The sequence below is a fragment of the Chelmon rostratus genome, chromosome 10, assembly GCF_017976325.1.
Source record: "Chelmon rostratus isolate fCheRos1 chromosome 10, fCheRos1.pri, whole genome shotgun sequence".
Taxonomy (NCBI): Eukaryota; Metazoa; Chordata; class Actinopteri; order Chaetodontiformes; family Chaetodontidae; genus Chelmon; species Chelmon rostratus.
The window spans coordinates 4,617,246-4,635,957 of NC_055667.1; the positions used below are offsets into that span (position 1 = coordinate 4,617,246).

At 42.0% G+C, this 18,712-nt stretch overlaps 2 protein-coding genes across 6 annotated transcripts; both read right to left on the minus strand.

The window, feature by feature from the left end:
* Nucleotides 1-3,906: 3,906 nt before the first annotated feature.
* On the minus strand, nt 3,907-9,345 carry igf3 (insulin-like growth factor 3). The gene is made up of 4 exons (XM_041946769.1): nt 9,292-9,345; nt 7,660-7,804; nt 4,957-5,144; nt 3,907-4,128 (listed from the first exon to the last, which is right to left on the minus strand). The coding sequence occupies exons 1-4, from the start codon at nt 9,334-9,336 to the stop codon at nt 3,907-3,909; spliced, it is 600 nt and encodes a 199-aa protein (XP_041802703.1). The 5' UTR covers nt 9,337-9,345.
* A 962-nt stretch (nt 9,346-10,307) lies between these two features.
* Nucleotides 10,308-18,328, minus strand: si:dkeyp-110g5.4 (uncharacterized protein LOC561637 homolog). Of its 5 annotated transcripts, XR_006007164.1 has the most exons (6): nt 17,363-17,425; nt 16,905-17,250; nt 14,679-15,245; nt 14,078-14,203; nt 10,651-11,288; nt 10,308-10,497 (listed from the first exon to the last, which is right to left on the minus strand). XR_006007164.1 is itself a non-coding variant. In XM_041945954.1 (5 exons), exons 2-5 carry the CDS (start codon nt 17,031-17,033, stop codon nt 10,725-10,727), a joined length of 1,383 nt encoding a protein of 460 aa, XP_041801888.1. In that variant the 5' UTR covers nt 17,034-17,250; nt 17,363-17,425; the 3' UTR covers nt 10,308-10,724. The 5 variants fall into 5 exon arrangements, 4 of the variants coding, with proteins under 4 accessions (XP_041801888.1, XP_041801887.1, XP_041801890.1 ...); XM_041945954.1 differs by having other exon boundaries at nt 10,308-11,288; nt 14,078-14,200; XM_041945953.1 differs by having other exon boundaries at nt 10,308-11,288.
* Nucleotides 18,329-18,712: the final 384 nt, after the last annotated feature.

Consider the following 18,712-nt stretch of genomic DNA (forward strand, 5'->3'; position numbering starts at 1 on the left):
CTCCAGCCACGGCCACAGCAGCCAGTGTTTTCCAGAAAAGTGTGACATGTGTGAGATCCCCTGGCTTCCCACGTAGGACCTTTGGCTAACATGTTAATCACCGAGCTTCAGAAGTCCTGGTTGGTGTATTTTTGACTTTCGGATGGGGCTAGGCTTGCCGTTTGCCTTAGCTAAGCTAACAAGATCCTGACTCCAGCTCCTTACTTAACACACAGACATGAGGCTGATATCTATCTGAACATCTCATTCTCAGAAAGAGCATATTTCCCAAAATATTAAACGGTTCTTTAAAGGCAGCCTCACAAGCCTCAGGCAAGACAGTTTGTTATTTTTTATTTTTTTAAAGCAGGTATCTGAAGTGGGCTTTTCTGGTGTAGCCTGAAGAATCCGCTGTGCCACCACTGTCCTGCAGTCCAAGCTGTGTCTCCTAAAATCCAACCAATATCCTGTCCTAAAGCTGCTCTGCACCAGCATAGCTCCGGGCAGGCTGCAGCCAGCTGGTTGGCAGTGCTGTTACATTCCAGCTGGGAATATGAGTTAACTGCTAACATCAGACAACAAAATAAAGTACCTCTGAACTCAGGTACCCTCTGAAAAAATTCAGTACGTGTTACTGCCAGAATGAGGTGGAAATTTACTACAGATACAGAATTTTCCTCTAAATCAGTGAACTTTCAGAGATATCCTCGACCTCCCTGTCACTGCATGTTTCTTTCTTCTCTCTTCGCAGATCTTCAGCTACATCATTTCATCATCCTCATCAGCCAACAGACATCAGCCACCACCAGTGTCTGGACTCCATTGGGGGGATTTATTTTGCTGCTGCTCAGAGTCATGCCCCTTGATTACAAAATCTTCCTGTGGAGTCTAAGCAAAGACTTAATTATCACAATTATCATCTGTCAAAATAAACAATTACCTTTACTTCATAGATGCGTCTCTCCTGATTGAACTCTTATTATGTTACCACAGTTCCATACTTGCAAACTGAGGAAACTACTGACAAAAATCATGGGCGATCATGCGGTTAAAATCTCCAGAACGACACAGCCAGTAAATTCATGTGGAATTAGGATTACTTTTGTTAAACTATGTAAAACTTGATGTTTGCATACCAGTATTTATCTGGTGGCTGATTTGTGTTTTGTGCTTTCAAGCACCGATACTGCAGTGGCAGTGATTCTCCACCTGAACACAGTGACAGTGAAAGCATTTTGATAATGAAGATATTTGGGTTCATCATGGTCAGTTTTTGCCCCCTCTGTCAGATGGCAGTAGTCTGTGTGAATGTGGTAGTTACTCAGTCTCTAGCTTGAAATAATTATAACGCATTTTTGGGAAAAAACAACATTGCATTACAGTTTCTCTCTGACCTCCATAGTCTGGATGTGAATGTGCCGTGTGGGGTAGGTAACTAAACCAGCAGGAATTCTTAGCTATCTTATGATTTAAATCATCAAACTCAATGATTCCTCGCCTTGTAGGAAGAAGAAGTGCATTATTTAATAAAAAGTGGAAAGGCGTGATATGGTGAGTACCAAGCTGGCAAGAGATATGTGAGGTGGTGGCTGACTGTTGGCCCCATAGAACCAAACTGCTCCGTCCGTGATTGAAATTTGAGAATTTAGCAATAATGGAGAATGAGGAAAATAAAATTGTTTTCATGGAGCAGAGGATTGTAGCTTTTGCAGCAGTTATCACCCCCAAGTGTTTGTTTGTTGTTGTTGTAGCAGCTGATAACAGCACAGAACAGAAACGACACCCAGCTGACTGTTCAAACTTATCGAAGTTTTGTTGTCAAGTCTTATAAATTGCAACCTTTACTTTAATGGCATTTGGTGAGTATTTTCAATATTTAACTGGTTTTACAGGATCTGCTGCACAGATTTGATGGCAAAAGCTTCAGCTACAGTTTCAAGCGAAGTGAACTGCAGTACAAATATTCAGAGAATAGAAGTGTAATGTGGGTCTACCTCATAGTGTGATTTTGATCATAGATCATAGATCATGAGCCCAGAGAGCAGGGACACACACAAAAAAAATGAGTTTACAGCTATACACTTACATTTACATTTGGTTTTCCATTAACAAAGCTGCTTGAATTTCCTTATTGGGCTAAGGACATTTGTACTTACTGTAATTTATAGATTGTATAATTTGTCTTTGGGGTCCAACTCATCCAATTGTGCATGTGAAAACTTAGACTGTGCATAGTCAAAAATCAAGGCAAATATGTCCTCTAGAGCACAGTACTCTTTTCCCCACAATGAAAACTAAGGCTGTTTTTTCATTTATGAAGCACAGAAGAGCCTTTGGTTTTATCTGGATGCTGCACACAGAGGCCTGAGATGGCCTTCACAACTACTGGAAAGACATGATAACTTCTGCCATGTCAAAATAAAAAGTCAGATTATATCAGATGTTAAAAAAATCTGAGCAACATAGTGAGTGAAAATCACAAGGAGAAGAAAGCTCAAATAACTTAATCAGTTTCTTTTCTCTTTCTCCTTCAAATCAAGCCATAACAACATGAACATCACAAATATATATACAGTGAAAATTTATTATATCAATATGTTGTCATAGTGAAATAAATAATGAATGCATTAAAAGTCTTTTACATAAAACATGTCAAAATTTAAAATAAAAACTTAATAATCTCAGACAAAAATAAAAAAGTACAACCTAAGTAGATATAACTAATTACATCAGCTCATCTCAAGTTCACAGACTTGTTCAATACATTCTGCTCTGCCAACATCTGTACCAACACACAGCGTCGCTGCGTGCTGTAAATCAGTCTATACAACACGCATGTGAACAGATGCTGTGCGCTGTATTAGACACTGCAAGGACTTTGCAGGTGTGTCACACATATGTAAATCATAAAGGTAGGATCATTTTTAGTGTGATATCATTAGCTACAGTGGCTAACAGGCAGATATCACAGTGACATCATCATTAGCTCTCTGTCAAAATTAGCAAAACAATCAAGCGTATCTAAGTGGACACATTATCAACTGATGTGATCCAAATCTCGCTTTTCCAGAGGGGAACGTAAAATATCACATAAGAACTCTAGCTGCTCAGCATCAAACAGCGGAACGAAGCGGAACATTTAGCAGCTAAAGAGACGGATGAATTGATAGAGGCCAAAAACATAGCCACTGTAACAGAGAGTGAATATTGGAGATGAGTGTGTGAAGTGAACACAAAAACCACTCCAAGTGACTGCTAATGTTGCACCATAACTGCTAAATATGTCACTGTTTGATCACACCTTCATCACAACAACTTTATGATCATTTGTGAAAAAAAAAATAAAAATAAGGAAGTAAAAATAAATAATTATGACTGCTTTACATACAATGGAAACACAAAGAAGAACCAGGAAGCAGGACTAATAGGGAGCCGGAGAGAAACCGGAACCAGGATCTGTTCCAGAAGGACACTGCCTACACAGTCACACTGGCATTTGTAACAAGGCGCATTGCTAAACATCATGTGTCCTGTGGCACACGCCATTGGTCCGGACAGGGGTGGTAAACAATGTAATATTGTTGTTTGTTTTGTGGACATCATGGATAATGGAGAACAGTAACAGAAAGGAACAAAGGTTCAGTGAGAGTTTCCACTGAGCTCCAAAGGCTAGTGTGACAGCAGCCAGTCCAGAGGTGCTGTCAGAGCTTCAGGTGATTCTTTTCTCCAATACGGTTTCCAGTGAGTGTGTTCTGTCGCCTGGCAACACGGTTTCCCTCCATTTCTATTTGTGACTTTCCATCGCTGTGATCCCTGCTTAGCAGAGAATTTCTTTCACTTCACATTACAACAGTCAGTATCAGTCTTTCAGACCTGCAGGGTTCAATCCAGTAAATATAAATATGCAGCTTTTCACAGGGTCAAAGGTCACGAGTCCTTTCTCATCATCCGTTGAAGGGGACTACTAGAGGCTGAAGGAGGCCTGCTAGTTGTGTTCCGTGTGTTAATCTTCCTGCGTGACGATGAAAGTTTGTTTTTTCGTCGAAGTGAAGGCTGTGTTTTCTTTCTATAAGCCTCCCTCTTCGGGCTGTTGGGAGGCCCCAGGTGCTCCAAAAGTCTCTTCTGAAATACTGCTTGGAAATGCTGTGCCTGCAAGACAAAGATAAGAATAAGGAGTTGATTCAAGGACATGTAGCTTGGCTGAAGCAGGTGGCCCTGTGTGGGGTTTGCACTGATCAGCCAGGATGTAACACAGATTTCAACTTCATTATGGAGCTTTTGCTTCAGGTATTGAAGTCACTATTCTCACATTTTGATTTGTTTCCCACTATTTGTCTGTCATATTGTGTGCAGACCAATGTTTCTGACAGACTGTGTTATATTAGCACCTCACTGCACACACCTATTTCACTGGAATGACATTCTAACACCAATGCATGAATGAACACCTTTCTCAAACTATAGCAGATGTTTGCTTCTTGTGGTGGTTGTTGCCTTTTGTCAGACAGCAGTAAAGCTGGACTAAATATCCTTTACTCGGTCACTGTCAGGTGTGACAGGTGGCTGTAATTTAGTGAAGACTGTAACCCAGGACTTGGTTAAAGGAAGGCCTCCTCGTTGAGGCTGCATGCATCCTTGTCACTGAGACTTAACTCTGAGACCCAAATTGGGCTTCTCCCAAGTTGGACTGAGTCAGGCTGGCGAAGGTCCGGTCCTGACTATCGCCAGCTCCCTCTCAGATTTGGTCTCTCATTATTTAAAAATTAATTTATTGGCAAGGATTTCCATGGGCCTGTTTCAAATAAAAAATTTCCAAATGTTGCACCCATGAGGACCTCTATCCCCCCAGCCAGGTCCAGTCACTGCTGAGGACCATGAGATGGAAAAAGCTAGTAAATGAAACTTGATTTAAGACTATCTTGTCCCACTATTCCAGAGGTGAAGAAGGAACTTTCGAACGAACGGCAGAGGTCATACCATGTCTGGCTGTGTAGTGGTGGGAGATGCTGTGGTTGTGGCTGGGTAAGCTGTGGTGTGCTGCTGGCTCTTTGGCTTAGCACAGTACAGCTCCAGATGCTGAAGTTCACAGCCAGCAGGACGACAGCACTGGTCCACGATCCCCTTCCCTCTGGGCCGAGCACCGTAACCAGACCATGTACCTTTACCTGCAGAGAGAGTAATGTCAAACATTCGATTCTCAGCTTTCTTTTGAGCCTTGATATCTTCAGACAGGCCAGCTTCAACGTCCTCAGCAGGTGACTTAAGTGAAAGCATGCGTGGTAGCAACAGATACCTGACAAAAAGTCTCGACCTGTAGCACTCGGCATCGCCTCCCACAGAGTGAACATACCCAACAAGTACAAAGTTTGTCCTGAAGGTGGTGCAAGAGGAGAGGCTTTTGGCTCATAAAAATCAAAAGGCCACATCCAGTGTGATCCTCTGGGGAGCATGAATACGCTCAACACAGATAATTACAATCGGGCCACTAAATTTCAAGATACTACATTGTCATGGTTCAGGGGAAAATGTATTCATGACGATGAAGGTAAAGGACAGTTCCCAAGCTTATCAAAATTGTTCGGATTCATCCTCTGAAACCATAAATTTGACAATGTTCGTGGAGTTTCATGGGTAGTAGTTGACAAGATATCTTCCTCTTGACAAAAGTGTCAGGCAGGCAAACACTGACATTGTTAGTTAATGTGAAAACCTGCTACAAAATGACGACCCTGCTTGTACGAGATTGTGCCTACGATGGGCTTTTCATATTGAGGGTTGTATTTTTGAAATGCTGGCAGGGGCTCTATGGATTTCAATATGAGTTGGTTGATGCACCCCTTTGGTCCAGGCTGAAATATCTGGACACATCTTCGATGAAGTGACATGAAAATTTGCGCAGCCTTAAAGATCTTTCCTCTAGCACCACTATTTTGGTTTAGTGTGGAATATTTCCACAATTATTTATTATAATTAGCAAACATCAGTATGTTATCACACCAAGCTAAGGCGGTGAAAGTGGAAAACACAACACCTGCTAAACATCAGCAAGTTAACGATGTATTAGTGTGTCTATATTTATATTAAGGATTAATAATCTTGTTTGAAATTTGGATGAAATGGGCCATAATCATGCCGAACACCATCAAATGCAAAGCAGACTGTCTTCTGAGTGATTTCTGTTTAACAGGCTCTCTGCTGTTTCTCCCTTTCTGCACCTTTCTTTGCCTTTAGTGTGAAAGCTGTGCTGTCTCAGATAACCAGTGTTTTAACAACAAAGCTATCACACACTGAGGCACAGTGTCCTGGTGCGTACACTAGCATTTTGGAGGATTGCTACCCACCATTCTGATAGCAGATGGAGAAGGTGGCCTTGGTCAGAGCAGGGGAAAGGTAATCAAGTGAAGGGGCCCGTGAGTAATTCTTGTTGTGCAGTGGGAGAGATCATATTCTTATCATAATCAACTTTTCAAATTAAATCTTGCTCCTTACAGTATGAGGTCCACTGTGTAGTGTTTGACCCCTCTACACAGTCAGCTTTGCATCTAATGATGAACTCTCGCTGTGTATAACAGTGAAATGAATTTTCGCCAGAAAAAAAGCTTGATTGTAAGATGTTATATTGCATTAAAAGAGTTTGCCCCGTCTGCTGTTGATACCTCCACTTCAGAAGAGCAGTGTTGTGACTAGCCTTCATGTAAATAAAAGAATAGGACACGTTTTGTTGTGGAGCTGATAACTCGCTGCAGTGTTTTCATGAGGCCATGATGACCATGGCCATATGTGTGTTATGCAACTCTGCAGGCGTAACTGGTAACACACAGTAGAATAGCCTTGATAGAATTTGGACCTATTGGCTTTTTATATGTAATAAAATCTACATCAGAAAAAAATAAATCTGCATTTCTTTCATAACAACGTCCGTTCCATCCATGAGCTACACCTGCTTATACTTTAGAGGGGCCCTGCTGACATTGGGCGAGAGGCAAGGCACTCCCTGGACAGGTCACCAGCCAATCACAGGGCTTACACACAAGCCAGTTTTACATTATACTGTACACCTTTGTTTTTAGAACCAAGCAAACAAAGAAAAAGGCCCAAAAGTCTGTGTAGAAGGGAACCAGGGGAGTTACAATACAACTGATGCTCCTTTACTTTCAGCAGAGACTGAAGAACCGTGTCTGAAGAACACTTTAACTCTCTAACTCTAACTAAAACCAGTGAGACTGAAAAGACAACGTCATTGAAAAAAGACAGACGTGGAGAAGGATGCCTGTGGGTTTTATTTGCCAGTGGAACTTTTTTTTAGTTCCAATACTTGTTTGTGCCAATACAACTTTACTCCAACACAATCATTTCAATACCAATCTTTCCCTTTCCAGTTCAGGTTTTGCCTTCAGTGGCAAACTTTATTTTCATCTCTAAAATGTAAAGTGACTGGCCTGGCTCCGTGTGGTCAGAGCACACTTGCTGCTTATATCTGAAGAGTGGATTTGTGTTCACTTCCCGTTTTCCAGAGAATGAATCTCGGTGATGTTCGTGATTTCCTGACATTTCCATTAATGCCAAAACAAGGCCGCAGTTTCCACACGTATACAAGTAAACTCTTTATCTCACAGGCAGCTTCTTGAGTCACATCAGATATTGATTAAAAAAAAGTGGATAACATGAATATAGACTTACCTAAATAGATTCCACGATCCCCACACACAAATATGAGATCACTGAGGAGATCAGAGCCACAGCGGAGTCTGGCTGCCTCCGCGGAGGGCGGCCAGCCTGCCAGACACACGGCAGTGTAGAAGGCACACATTCGAACACACAACACCTGAAGACGAGGAGAACAACTGTTAGAAAGCAGCTTGAACACAAAGCCTGCGATGAACAAAAGGGCTGACAGCTGATCTGTCCAAACTCATGGTCAAAACACAGTTTCACTGTCTCTCACATTCTCTTGCCATCAGTTTTTATTACTGTATACTGGCCAAGTTACATCAAAGGCTTTTGTCGAGTGTTCGGTCATATGCTTTATCTTGTTTCAAGGACTTTTTTTAATCCTGACTAATCCTAATAATAAATTACAATCACAACATAAAAAGATGTAATTCTGGGACATACCAAGAACAACATTATATGACCTGAAATATCCTCAAACTTTAAATTTGACCGCTTTAATCAATTTTCCTTTTTTTTTTTTGCCAGAAGTAGCCTTTTCCTTGCATTGTGGACTTAGAAACAGACAATTAAGGAGGGAGACGATGTTTGGAGAAAATCTGACTATCTCAGTATTTCTAAAGTCTTTTTAATTGGAGTGATGATCAACGGCAATTTTTGGGATTTTGTTAAAGGTTCAGAAGGTGAAGCAGTGTTGTGGTACCTGGAGCAAGGGGTACACTATGATTATGTATTTCCTGATCTCTTATGATAATGTGAGTAGATATGCAGTATAATGTAGTATACAGTACATATCAGTGGCATTTAAGAAATACTTTTGCAACAAACTCTTTTTTTCATCAGCTAATGCAGGTTTTTCTGTCCTGTTTCTGCCCAGGATCCCGTTTTAGAGGCATCCAGCATTAAGGCCCCTGTCAAGTTGTTGATGAGATTATGAATTATCCACTGAGGAGGACAGCTGCCATAATTCATTTTCTATGAGACATTTACAATAAACAAATCTTATAAGTCAGCCATCAACCCATCAGCATGTCAGGTGATCCCAGGTGGGTTTGAACATTTCATTTTGGTTAATTTGTCAAAAATAATGAAGTCTACGAGCATTTCATGTCCTTCAGTCCTACAGCTCAAAATCCAAACTGCTCATTTTACAGAGCTGTAGAGTACTGCTCTGCTGTTTGGCTCAATCATTTCTTAATCATTTCCTCGAAAGTTTCCAGGACAGAACTATTATTTGGTATCGTTCTGAGCAGTTCTCTGGGTCATTTCCTTGAAAGAACCAAAATGTTTAACTTAAATATTCATTCATTATTCATTTATTGCTGTATATTCTCGTCTCCTTCTACATTGAAATGTATGTTTGACTACAGACAAATCTGACATGTTGCACATTCAGCTGACCTGCTGTGCACTCGTAATACAAGTATCCCAATTCAATATTGTAGGAGTCTAGGAATTTACAGGAAAATACTGGACCTATAAAATAAAGCGTTACTCGAGAGGACACAGAGATTTTTTCATTACTTACAACAAACCATTTCATCTCTATGATGAGAAGTAGTCGCCTGCTCTACAACACTGCATCAGCAGCGTCGTGTCAGTCCCAGTTCAGAGAAATCAGCAGAGTGAATCAAGTGTTACCTTCAGTGTCTGTGGTCTGGCAGCAGGGCAGCATGAGGAGTGCATCCTGTCTGTGTGGACCGACTTCAGGAGACCTGCAGTCTTATAGTGAGGCAGCAGGAGGGGAGGACCACGGCGCCGAGGGTTCCTCCCTCCACTCCTCGCTGTTTCCCAGTCAGATCTCATGAGGAACTCGTATCAGATGATTTAACATGCTGCCACTGAGGATGAACTTGTTCTGCTGTGTTCCTTCTATGTTTGTAACAGGAGATTTATCACACTCACAAACGTGACATCCACTTTTGAAGGCTGGAACCAACTTTTCACGAGTGCATACACCAGTTTTAAGGTCCACCTAACACCTAATACAACAGTCCTACAATAAAGCCTTCCTTCATGAGGGTTAGAATGTCTGTTTGGATGATATAGTCTGTGGTGCTGTTGAATTATATTGATTTATACTGAGAGACTTCCCTCATTGAAAGAAATGGGGTGGACAAATGAATAGAAACACCTCTAACAATTAGTCCAGTCTGATTCATTATGTAAGGGGCACAAGTGAATTGTGTACAGTGGAAACAAGAACAACCACAGTGTTTCTGAGCAGCTTTGTGCATTTGGTTGTGTTTCTCACTCACATGTGCTGTCAAACTGGTAAAATAGGTTTTGACCAATCAAACACTGAACATTTTAACATTATGGTAAAAAAAAAACCTGCAGTGATTCCCATACTGTGGTGCATTGTGAGATTTCGCCTTTTCTCCCTCTCGCTTTTTCTTTGACGTTTAATCTTCATCACCTGCAGTTAATGTCTGAGGAGAAGATGAGTATTGTTCTGCCTGGGTTCATTTGCCTCAAGGTAACTGATACAAACCAAAACAGGGAAGAGAAATTCATGTGACTTGCACAGAACAGCTAATGGAACTTATTGGCTGTGACTCCTCACAGTATGATGCCTTTCACACGCTGTAGGAGAGTAGCTGGGAGATAATCTGAGCTGCTGAATGCTTCTTTAAATGAGCACAAACTCACAACCCTTTACACTAATTTCTTTATTGCAACCACATTTACAGTAACATCTTTAAACTGAGGCACTCCAGTGAAACAAAGTCATGGGCAGGCTGGATATGTAGGAATGAAAGGGGCAGCTACATCAGCCGGCTACGCTTTCAGAAGTCCCCACCATGTTTTAACATCAGAAGAGGTTTGGATGGACATGAAAGTCTCCTGGTTGAGTCACAAACACAACAGATGAGCAACTGTTAGATAAAATCACCAAGACATGTACATAAAGACAGAAGTAGGTTAGAAAGAAAGCGGCCAAGACAGAGCAAAGATTTTACATTACATGTAATGTAACATTCCTATGACAACCATTACCGTGAAGCCAATTTGGAATGCTTTCTAATGAACTTGATGAGCATCACTTTTGTTGTTCACTGTGACTGAGCTCCTCATTTAGAGGGGTGCAGGCTGTTGAGAGCCGCGCTCCTCTGTCTGAGTCTGGCCTTCGTCAGAGCGATCCTCTCCTCTTGTGCCAGCTCATTGAAGTCAACCTCCTGCTGTAGTGATGTGGGAACACGAGCTGCACCCCCAGACTCGTTCCTGGTCCAGCTCTGGTTGCTACTTTGCGCTACAACGCCAACAACGTTGTCAGGTTCACCACTGTCAATTTTCATATTACCGCCCATATCGTTGTTTTGATTGGTGCTCTCAGCTTCTTCACTGCCCAGGTGCTGTATCTCACTGTCACTGGGGGCCACCTCCTCCCACTCCCTCTGGGGCTGAAACCAAGCTGGTTCTGGACCTGCTGCTTCCTCTGCAGCCTCCTCTCCTCTAGCATCCTTATGACAATGGCTGTGCAGGTTATGCTCACCGTCAGTGGACTGAGGGACAGAACGTGCAGTCTTGGATGAGGATAGATCTCTTCCCTTGAATGTAACATCCTTTCTGTTTTCACTGAGTGGTTCTTTACATGCGGTGTGTTTCTTCTTGGGACTGTTGTCATTTAGCAGCTCCTAAAGGACACACACAGCAGTATGACACGGCTCATGTTCAGTTGTTGGGATTCATAGTAATGGTATATGATGAACCAAAAATCAGCTGAAAATTGAATTCGCCCCCTTCACAAATGCGAAAAATGCGTTTGAATCCTGACACACCCTGTTAGCTTAATGTTAGCGAGGCTTCAACAGATGCAGCAGGTGGAGAGTAACAGTGTGAATAAGTGGCAGGGAGGGTGTAAATTAGACTATAAAAACACTATAACACTGATCAGCACTGCGAACTACTGGCTTGCTACTAAACATAGCACAAAAAGTAAGCAAATTTGTGTTGAGCAGATTATTTCATTGTTGTAACAATGCTTCATGGCAATAAATCTTCTACTGTTGGAAAACCTGTTTATTTGCCTTTTAAATGTGCCCACATTTGTAAGGAACATGCATTTGGAGGATGAGCAGCAGAGCTGAGTATGAACAATTTGCCAAATCTTCTCTGCCAATGCCAAACAGCTTATTCTGCTGTTGTCTCCTGTTTGGTGTTTTGGATGATTGAAGTCTGAACAAACAAGACACGTTGGCAGTTTAACAGTTTATTCATTGAACAAACAGGAGCCGCAGTGGCCTCTGGAAGAACCATACACAGCCTCAACAGCATGGCACCCCCTCCACATGCTGGTCACACACTGCTGGGGGATGGCATCCCATTTATCAACCAGCATTTGTCAAGTCAGCCAGCGTGGTTGTGTTGGTCACTCTGGCACGAACAGCACGCCCAAGCTGATCCCACAAGTGTTCAATGGGGCTGAGGAGAGAACTGCTGGCAGGCCATTCCATCCTCTCTACGGGAGGTGGTCTCTGATGAACCCCGCTCTGTGGGGGCCAGCGTTGTCCTCTTGGAGGATGGAGTTTGGTTCCAGACTGTGGAGATACGGGATTGCCACTGGCTGCAGAATCTCATCTAGATGATATCTCTCTGCATTGAGACTGCCTCAAATGATGACAAGCCTTGTTTTTCCAGTGAGGAAAGGTCTCCATCTGGGGGTACCAGAAGCTCAAAACAAGAGTCAATAGCAACAGCAACATAAGCTGTTTGCCATTGATAAGGACGATTTGGCAATTTTTTCATGATGTAGGCACAACCCACATACTCAGCTCTGCTGCTCATCCTACAAATGCACGATCACAAAATGCGGCACCTTTTAAAAAGGGAAATAAACAGTCTTTCCAATGGTATAAGATTTATTTCCAGGAAGCTTGCTACAACAAAGGAATAATCTACCAAACACAAATTTCCTTACTTTTTGTGCTATGTCTAGTAGTATTTCTACTATTGCAGTTTTTCTATAACTACTGCACACTCATATATATATATATATATATAGTTACTTCATACCATCCACACTACTGACAATGATTGCTGTAATAATATGTCAGGGGTGGGGTTATGGGGTGTGGGGGTGTTATAAGCGACCTCACTACAACTTTCCTCCACACGACACACATCCACACACTGACTGCCTGCACACGGTGCAAGAGGAAGGGAGAGATCTCATTTGTCCTTCTAGACTTACTGCAGGATATTTGTCACATGGCTCCTTGGGAGTTCTTTGTACTGCTCTGTTGATTGTTGTCTGTTGTATTGAGTAACATGCCAGAAAACATTCCACCTTAAAAGCTGCTGGTAGCTGGTGTAGCCTTTGAGCGGCACAGTGAATTCTATGATTTTCTTCTCCAGTCAATATCTAGGTAATGTTAACTGGTAAAGGTGAAAAGACAGCAAAGCATGCTTTCATTTTTTTAATGATGAACATTCACTCCTCTGACGGTTTCTTATTTGAGTTGCATTTGCAAACGTTACAAAGCCAGCCTGTTAAACTTGTGCTGCAGCCACAATACCTGCAGGAAATGAAACCTTACTTAGCTTTTCACAGGGAAATGAAATCATATTAAACACAAACTCCTTGTGTTTGTTTGCCTTAATGCTGCACTAATCACGTCCATGGTATTGCCTGACACAGCTTAGCTAGATGTTTGGCTGACGCTCAATATTCTCTATCGGCTGCAAAAAAAAGCCTGATCTGGGCATCTCTACTAATAACTTCAGCGAACTGCTGACTTTTCCTCCAGCACGTCAATTCAATCATTCAGTGAAATTACTCCAAAACTGCTGATTGGATTGGCAGCATATTTTGTACAGACAGTCATGGTTCTCTGATGGTGAATCCTATCTACCCTAATCTAGCGCCACCGTGAGGTTGACATTTAAGTGACATGTCTGGAGGATTGCCATGAAACTTGGTGCACTCATTCAAATCCCCCTCAGGATGAGTTATGTTAACTTTGGTGACGGTCTGACATTGGAACATCTGCAGGAAGGAGGCCAACCAATACCATAACTGCCCATTACTTAGGGTATAGTTTTCCATTCAAATCTGAAGTTTAGCTACCAAGCTGTTAAGTCTTGTATTCTCCATGCTTATCTCGTAAACCAAACCATTTGTGTCTGCCACTGAGCCCTTATTATAGACTTTTAAGGCATTAAATTGATTGGCTCTGAGCTATAATTCTGACCTATTAAATTATATGTAAGGGTGCACACGTGGGTTAGCAGGAAAAGGTCTCCAGATGTGCTATCAGGGTGACAGCGTATTTGCTCAACAGTGGAGTGGAGCTGCATGGAACATCCATACACTTTTTAAATCTTTTTTTTTTTCACTGTCTCGTGTTCTCTCTTAAAACATTTTGTAACTATATTAAGAAAAGTGCGATACAAACAAAGTTGACATTATTATTGTGCTACTCACCTGATCTGATTCTGTGAGAAGATTCTTTGGCTGATTTGGGGAGATTTGGGGCAGAGTGACACGCAACCTCTTCCTTTGCAGCTCTTTGTCTGCAGGTTTGAGAGAAGCCTGGGGGGAGTGGCGCTGCTGGAAGACAAACACAGATAACGTTACCGTGCACAAAATCTATCTGTAAGAGGAACAATCAAACGTCTGCTCTCCACTTTATGCCATCAAACATGCGCTTGATGTGCTTTGTTTTTCTGGTTGCCATTTCCACACAGTCACGTTCCCCTCAGGGTGAGTTACGATCACACTGGTGATCCTCTGACTTTCATCTCGTGCCACCATCAGGTCACAATTTGTATTTGTCCAATATTTTGGTTTGTGACAAAAGGCCTGCTAAAAGGAATGACATCCCCATCAACTGTAATTTGTGTTACCTGCTAATTAACAAATTTAACACTGTCATTGTGTGCTTTTTAGCCTACTGACAAAGCACCAGTGTGTAAAAACTATAAAGTCTGTCCTGAATTCTGGCATTTTTTTTACAGACTTTCTTTTTTTTTTTGTTTATTGTAATCAGGTCACAACAATCAATGAGTGGAATCTCATAAGTTACCTTCTTCCTGCTTTTAGTTGACATGTCAGATGTTGAAGGAACGGCAGACTGGGAGGCGGGCTGTGGTTCACGTTTCTCTCGTTGACTCCTGCTTTCACTGGGCTTCTTGATGGACAGGTAAATGCACCCGTGGTAGATGATGACAGCATATTGGTAGGTCCGTGGCACAGAGCCCGTAGGTAACAGGGAGCTGTGGGGTGTGTGGGCAGAGACCTTGTTCCCAGGTAAGGTGTCCTTCAGCACTGCGTAAGCTGCACGGTTGGAGGAGACAAAAGATATTCGGTGGGGACCCAGCGCAGACTGAAACTCTCTGCTCATCAGGGACGACATGTTTTCTATCCCGCTGTCCCCCCCGCGGGAGGCCGCTTTCTGCCCTTTCTTCCGTAGGACTGCTGGACAAATCCATATGCCCTCTGGAGATTCTTTGTCCTTCCTGGAGCCCTCAGCGTCAAACAGGGGGAGGCTCATTCGTCTGAGCACCGAGCTTGGTAAACTCTTCAGGGGGATGCTTTTCACTTCCGCCTCCACTGGGATGTAGATTTCCAGACTCTTAAGGAGATCCATGCTCTGTGTATTTCATTGAGAACACATGAGGAGTATATCAGTTAGGCTCCACATCAGGTAGTTTAATAAAAGCTGATTTTCATAGACAACACTGACTAACATCACCAGTTCCCATTAGTTCCTCCCAGCTCAATACTGATGTCCTGAAATGGAGGGAAACTTGGGGGTGGGACCATAATTTCTTATACTCACATACGACATTAGTTGGCTAAACATATCAGCTGGTCCAGTTATTAGTTTACAAGTTTACTGATGATTCGTTAGATGACAGTTTTAACAATGGACTCATTTATACAATTTTCACAATCTCAATCCTCAATCATTCTTTTTTATTTCTAAAGTACAGGTTTGCTTTGTTTCGTATCATTATAAACTGAATACCTTTAAATTTCAGACAGAATGAAATGTCTGATTCTCATGTCAGTGTAACTGTTTTGGGTTTGTTTGGTGGACTATTTAAAAAAAAAAACAAATTAATAATACAACTGCAGACGTCAGAAACAGTTGGTCTGTGAGTACGCATCATCAAAAACAAGTGGACAGAAACAGAAACCTGTGGACAGTGAGCTCACTCTTAATCAGCATATCAACGGCAGCACCCAGGTTGCCTGTTTCCAACTGAGAAACATTTGTAAAATCAGAGGCTTTCTTTCTCAGACGGACTCAGAGAAGCTCATGCATGCATTTGTCATGAGCAGGCTGGACTAATGCAACTTGTTTACGGTTTTACCAAACAAGTCAGTCCACAGGTTAGAACTTATCCAGAGCTCAGCTGCGTGTGTACCAACTTGGACAAAGAAACCAGACCACAAAACTCCCGTCCTCTTAAACCTTCACTGGCTCTGTTGTTTTCGGAATACAATTCAAAATCCTCTTCTTATTTTAAAGAGCCATTGCTGGTCTGGATCCACAATACATTTTAGACACGCTGTCAGTTTACAATCCCAGCAGAGCTCTGAGGTCACAAAGTGGAAATCTCCTCCATGCGCCTCGGGCGTTTCCAAAGTCTGGTGAGATGATACTCAGCATTTCTGCTTCGTCTGTGAGGGAGTAGGAGAGGAAGTCGAGTGGCAGCTGCTGGAGGGCCACAAATGAAGTATGGCGGAGGTTCAGGCAGACCTGGGGGGTCAAGCTCAGTTGGCTTGATTGGCTGATGGCTTAGCTGATTTCAAACCAGCCCACATCAGCTGGCAGATGTTTAAGCTGTCATAGGATGCTAACCTGCGCTGCTTCCTCTGCAAGCCAGTTAAAACCCACCTCCACCCCAGATCCACCGTTTATGCAATGTCTGACTTTATCATTTCTGTTGTCATCAATGCCCAGTCTGTTCTGTTCTGGGGGGTCTTTGCTGCTGTTCCATTTTAGAACATGGAAGAGCAGAGAGGTGGCTCATTTTTATATTTATTAAGTTTTAAGAAGGCAGTCTGGCCTTAACTCGTTTTATCTTGGAAATAACCTCTGGAAGGGATGAATTTAGATATCCCACCAATATGAGTTTAAATTATTCTGAAATATTGATTATAACGTTATTTGACATGTGTGGATTAGATTTTAAAGTCTGATCTGGATTAATTGTAAATATTCCACAGGGTGGCGCCATATCACTCTGCTTTGACAGTGCTTTGCTTTTTTCTTTTTTTTTTTTGTTAATGGCGCACTCACGTGAAGGCAGCGTGCACAAGGTGGCGTGATGCTATTTGCATATCTAATAAGCACCGCACAGCTGGGCAGCGGTCCTCCCCATGTAACTCGAAAAAAAAGAACGGTTCCCAGCTGCGACTCGGTTCCCATCGTTCATGTTAACGAGCCGTTCAAAATAACTAGTTCGTTCGTGAACGTCACAACACTACTTCACGTTTCAGACTCGGAACTTCCGTCTACTCGCAACAGCAAGACCCCGGTCCTGGGGACTCCCTCCCCTGTATGTTTTCAGTGGTTCTCCAACACACTGGTTCAAATGAACGGGGCATTATCAGGCTTCTGCAGGGCTTGATGACGATCTGATCATCTGAAACATATAACGGCGGTAGCTAAAATTACGTCCCGTCCTCGTCGTGAACACCTGGGTCGCAAGTAGAAATCAAACTGAAGTCAAAACGACGTTTTATTACTGCTCATACCTTCATAAGAGTCTCTTCAGCCTCACAGAGCCCAGCCGTGCTCCGTTGTATTCTCATTTCGTCGTAAACCAACAGTACGTCCGGTCCATCCTCTTCACAATAAAAGTGTCACCGAAACAAACCTAAACAAACATGTCGCATGGTGCACAATTTGCAGAAATTGCATGTCCGATACTTTATCGGCATACAATCATTTAGTCAGTAGCATCTGAAAAGATGCTTCATGTTCACATTTGCACATGTAGGACAATAGTGACACGTCCAATGGACAAGTCTTTGTTCATAATGCACAAATTTTAAAGTCACTCTGACCTGTTGTTCATCCTGAAGCTATAATCTGTAGTGTCTCCATGATCTCACTATCAGTGCCATACTGTATAGGGTTGTGACAATATTAACCAACAACTAATCAAATTAGGTAATGCATTTTTCTCCTCAAACCACCACAGATGATTTGTTAATGTTATGACACAGGCCAGGAGGTATGTAATGACACGCAGGCTGTTTATGAGCAAGGAATTATACAGCGGTCACTTTCTCCACTGCTCTGGCCATCCACATATTTTTCATCATCTCCTGAAACTACTTATTCATCTATGTGATCATTTAGTGGATTTGACAAGTAGAAAACAAAGCACATCCTTGCCCCTCTTGGTAAAATTACAATTCCCCACTTTTATTCTGAAGGTTTGAGCCACCTCCCCCGGTTCTGACGTAGCACACAGCTTGTTTCATATCTTTAACTTTCGATTTTGACAGACTGAGGTTTTCAGATGAAAAGCCATTACATCACAAAACTGTCATCTGCAAAGCTAATCTACATTTTCCCTTACTTTTCAGTTGAAGAACTCTCCTTTATGTAGTCACATTTCTATATGTGTCTCGAGATGAAGACATTTTGTAAATGTTTTGTAAATATCCTCAATTCCTTTCCTCATCTCCTCTCTTCGCGTTCTAGTCCCTCCCACCAGAGGTGCGAGCGGAGGGAAGAGGGTATATAAACTGTATATGTGTAAAAACAAAACAGAACAAAAAAAATGTATAGATATATACGAATACACACACATATATACACACACACACATATATATATATATATATATATATATATACTGCTCAAAAATATAAAGGGAACATGGACATGGACACCAAACCGTCCCCTCTAAAGACTGCTTTTAATTAATTTAGAGTAGCAGACACTTGTTTGCCTGAGTTTATTTCTTTTCTGATATTTCTATTTTTGGATTATTATTGAGTTTTTGGGTTATTGGATTTATTGTTTAGAAATCTTTATTTCTCCTGATTTGGATAATTTGTGATTAAGTGTAGTTTCTCTTTGGGTTTTGGGGT

Bases quoted from the DNA above. Each gene is read 5' to 3' on its own strand.
- igf3 (XM_041946769.1), bottom strand. From the start codon at position 9,336: ATGCACTCCTCATGCTGCCCTGCTGCCAGACCACAGACACTGAAG. The intron at 7,805-9,291 runs GTAACACTTGAT...CCTCGTCTTCAG, and splicing joins CCAGACCACAGACACTGAAG to GTGTTGTGTGTTCGAATGTG. The intron at 4,129-4,956 runs GTATGACCTCTG...TTTGTCTTGCAG, and splicing joins CCACTACACAGCCAGACATG to GCACAGCATTTCCAAGCAGT.
- si:dkeyp-110g5.4 (XM_041945953.1), bottom strand. From the start codon at position 17,033: ATGGGAACCGAGTCGCAGCTGGGAACCGTTCTTTTTTTTCGAGTTACA. The intron at 15,246-16,904 runs GTGAGTGCGCCA...TGAAATACACAG, and splicing joins CTTGTGCACGCTGCCTTCAC to AGCATGGATCTCCTTAAGAG. The intron at 11,289-14,077 runs GTGAGTAGCACA...TGTGTCCTTTAG, and splicing joins TTCTCACAGAATCAGATCAG to GAGCTGCTAAATGACAACAG.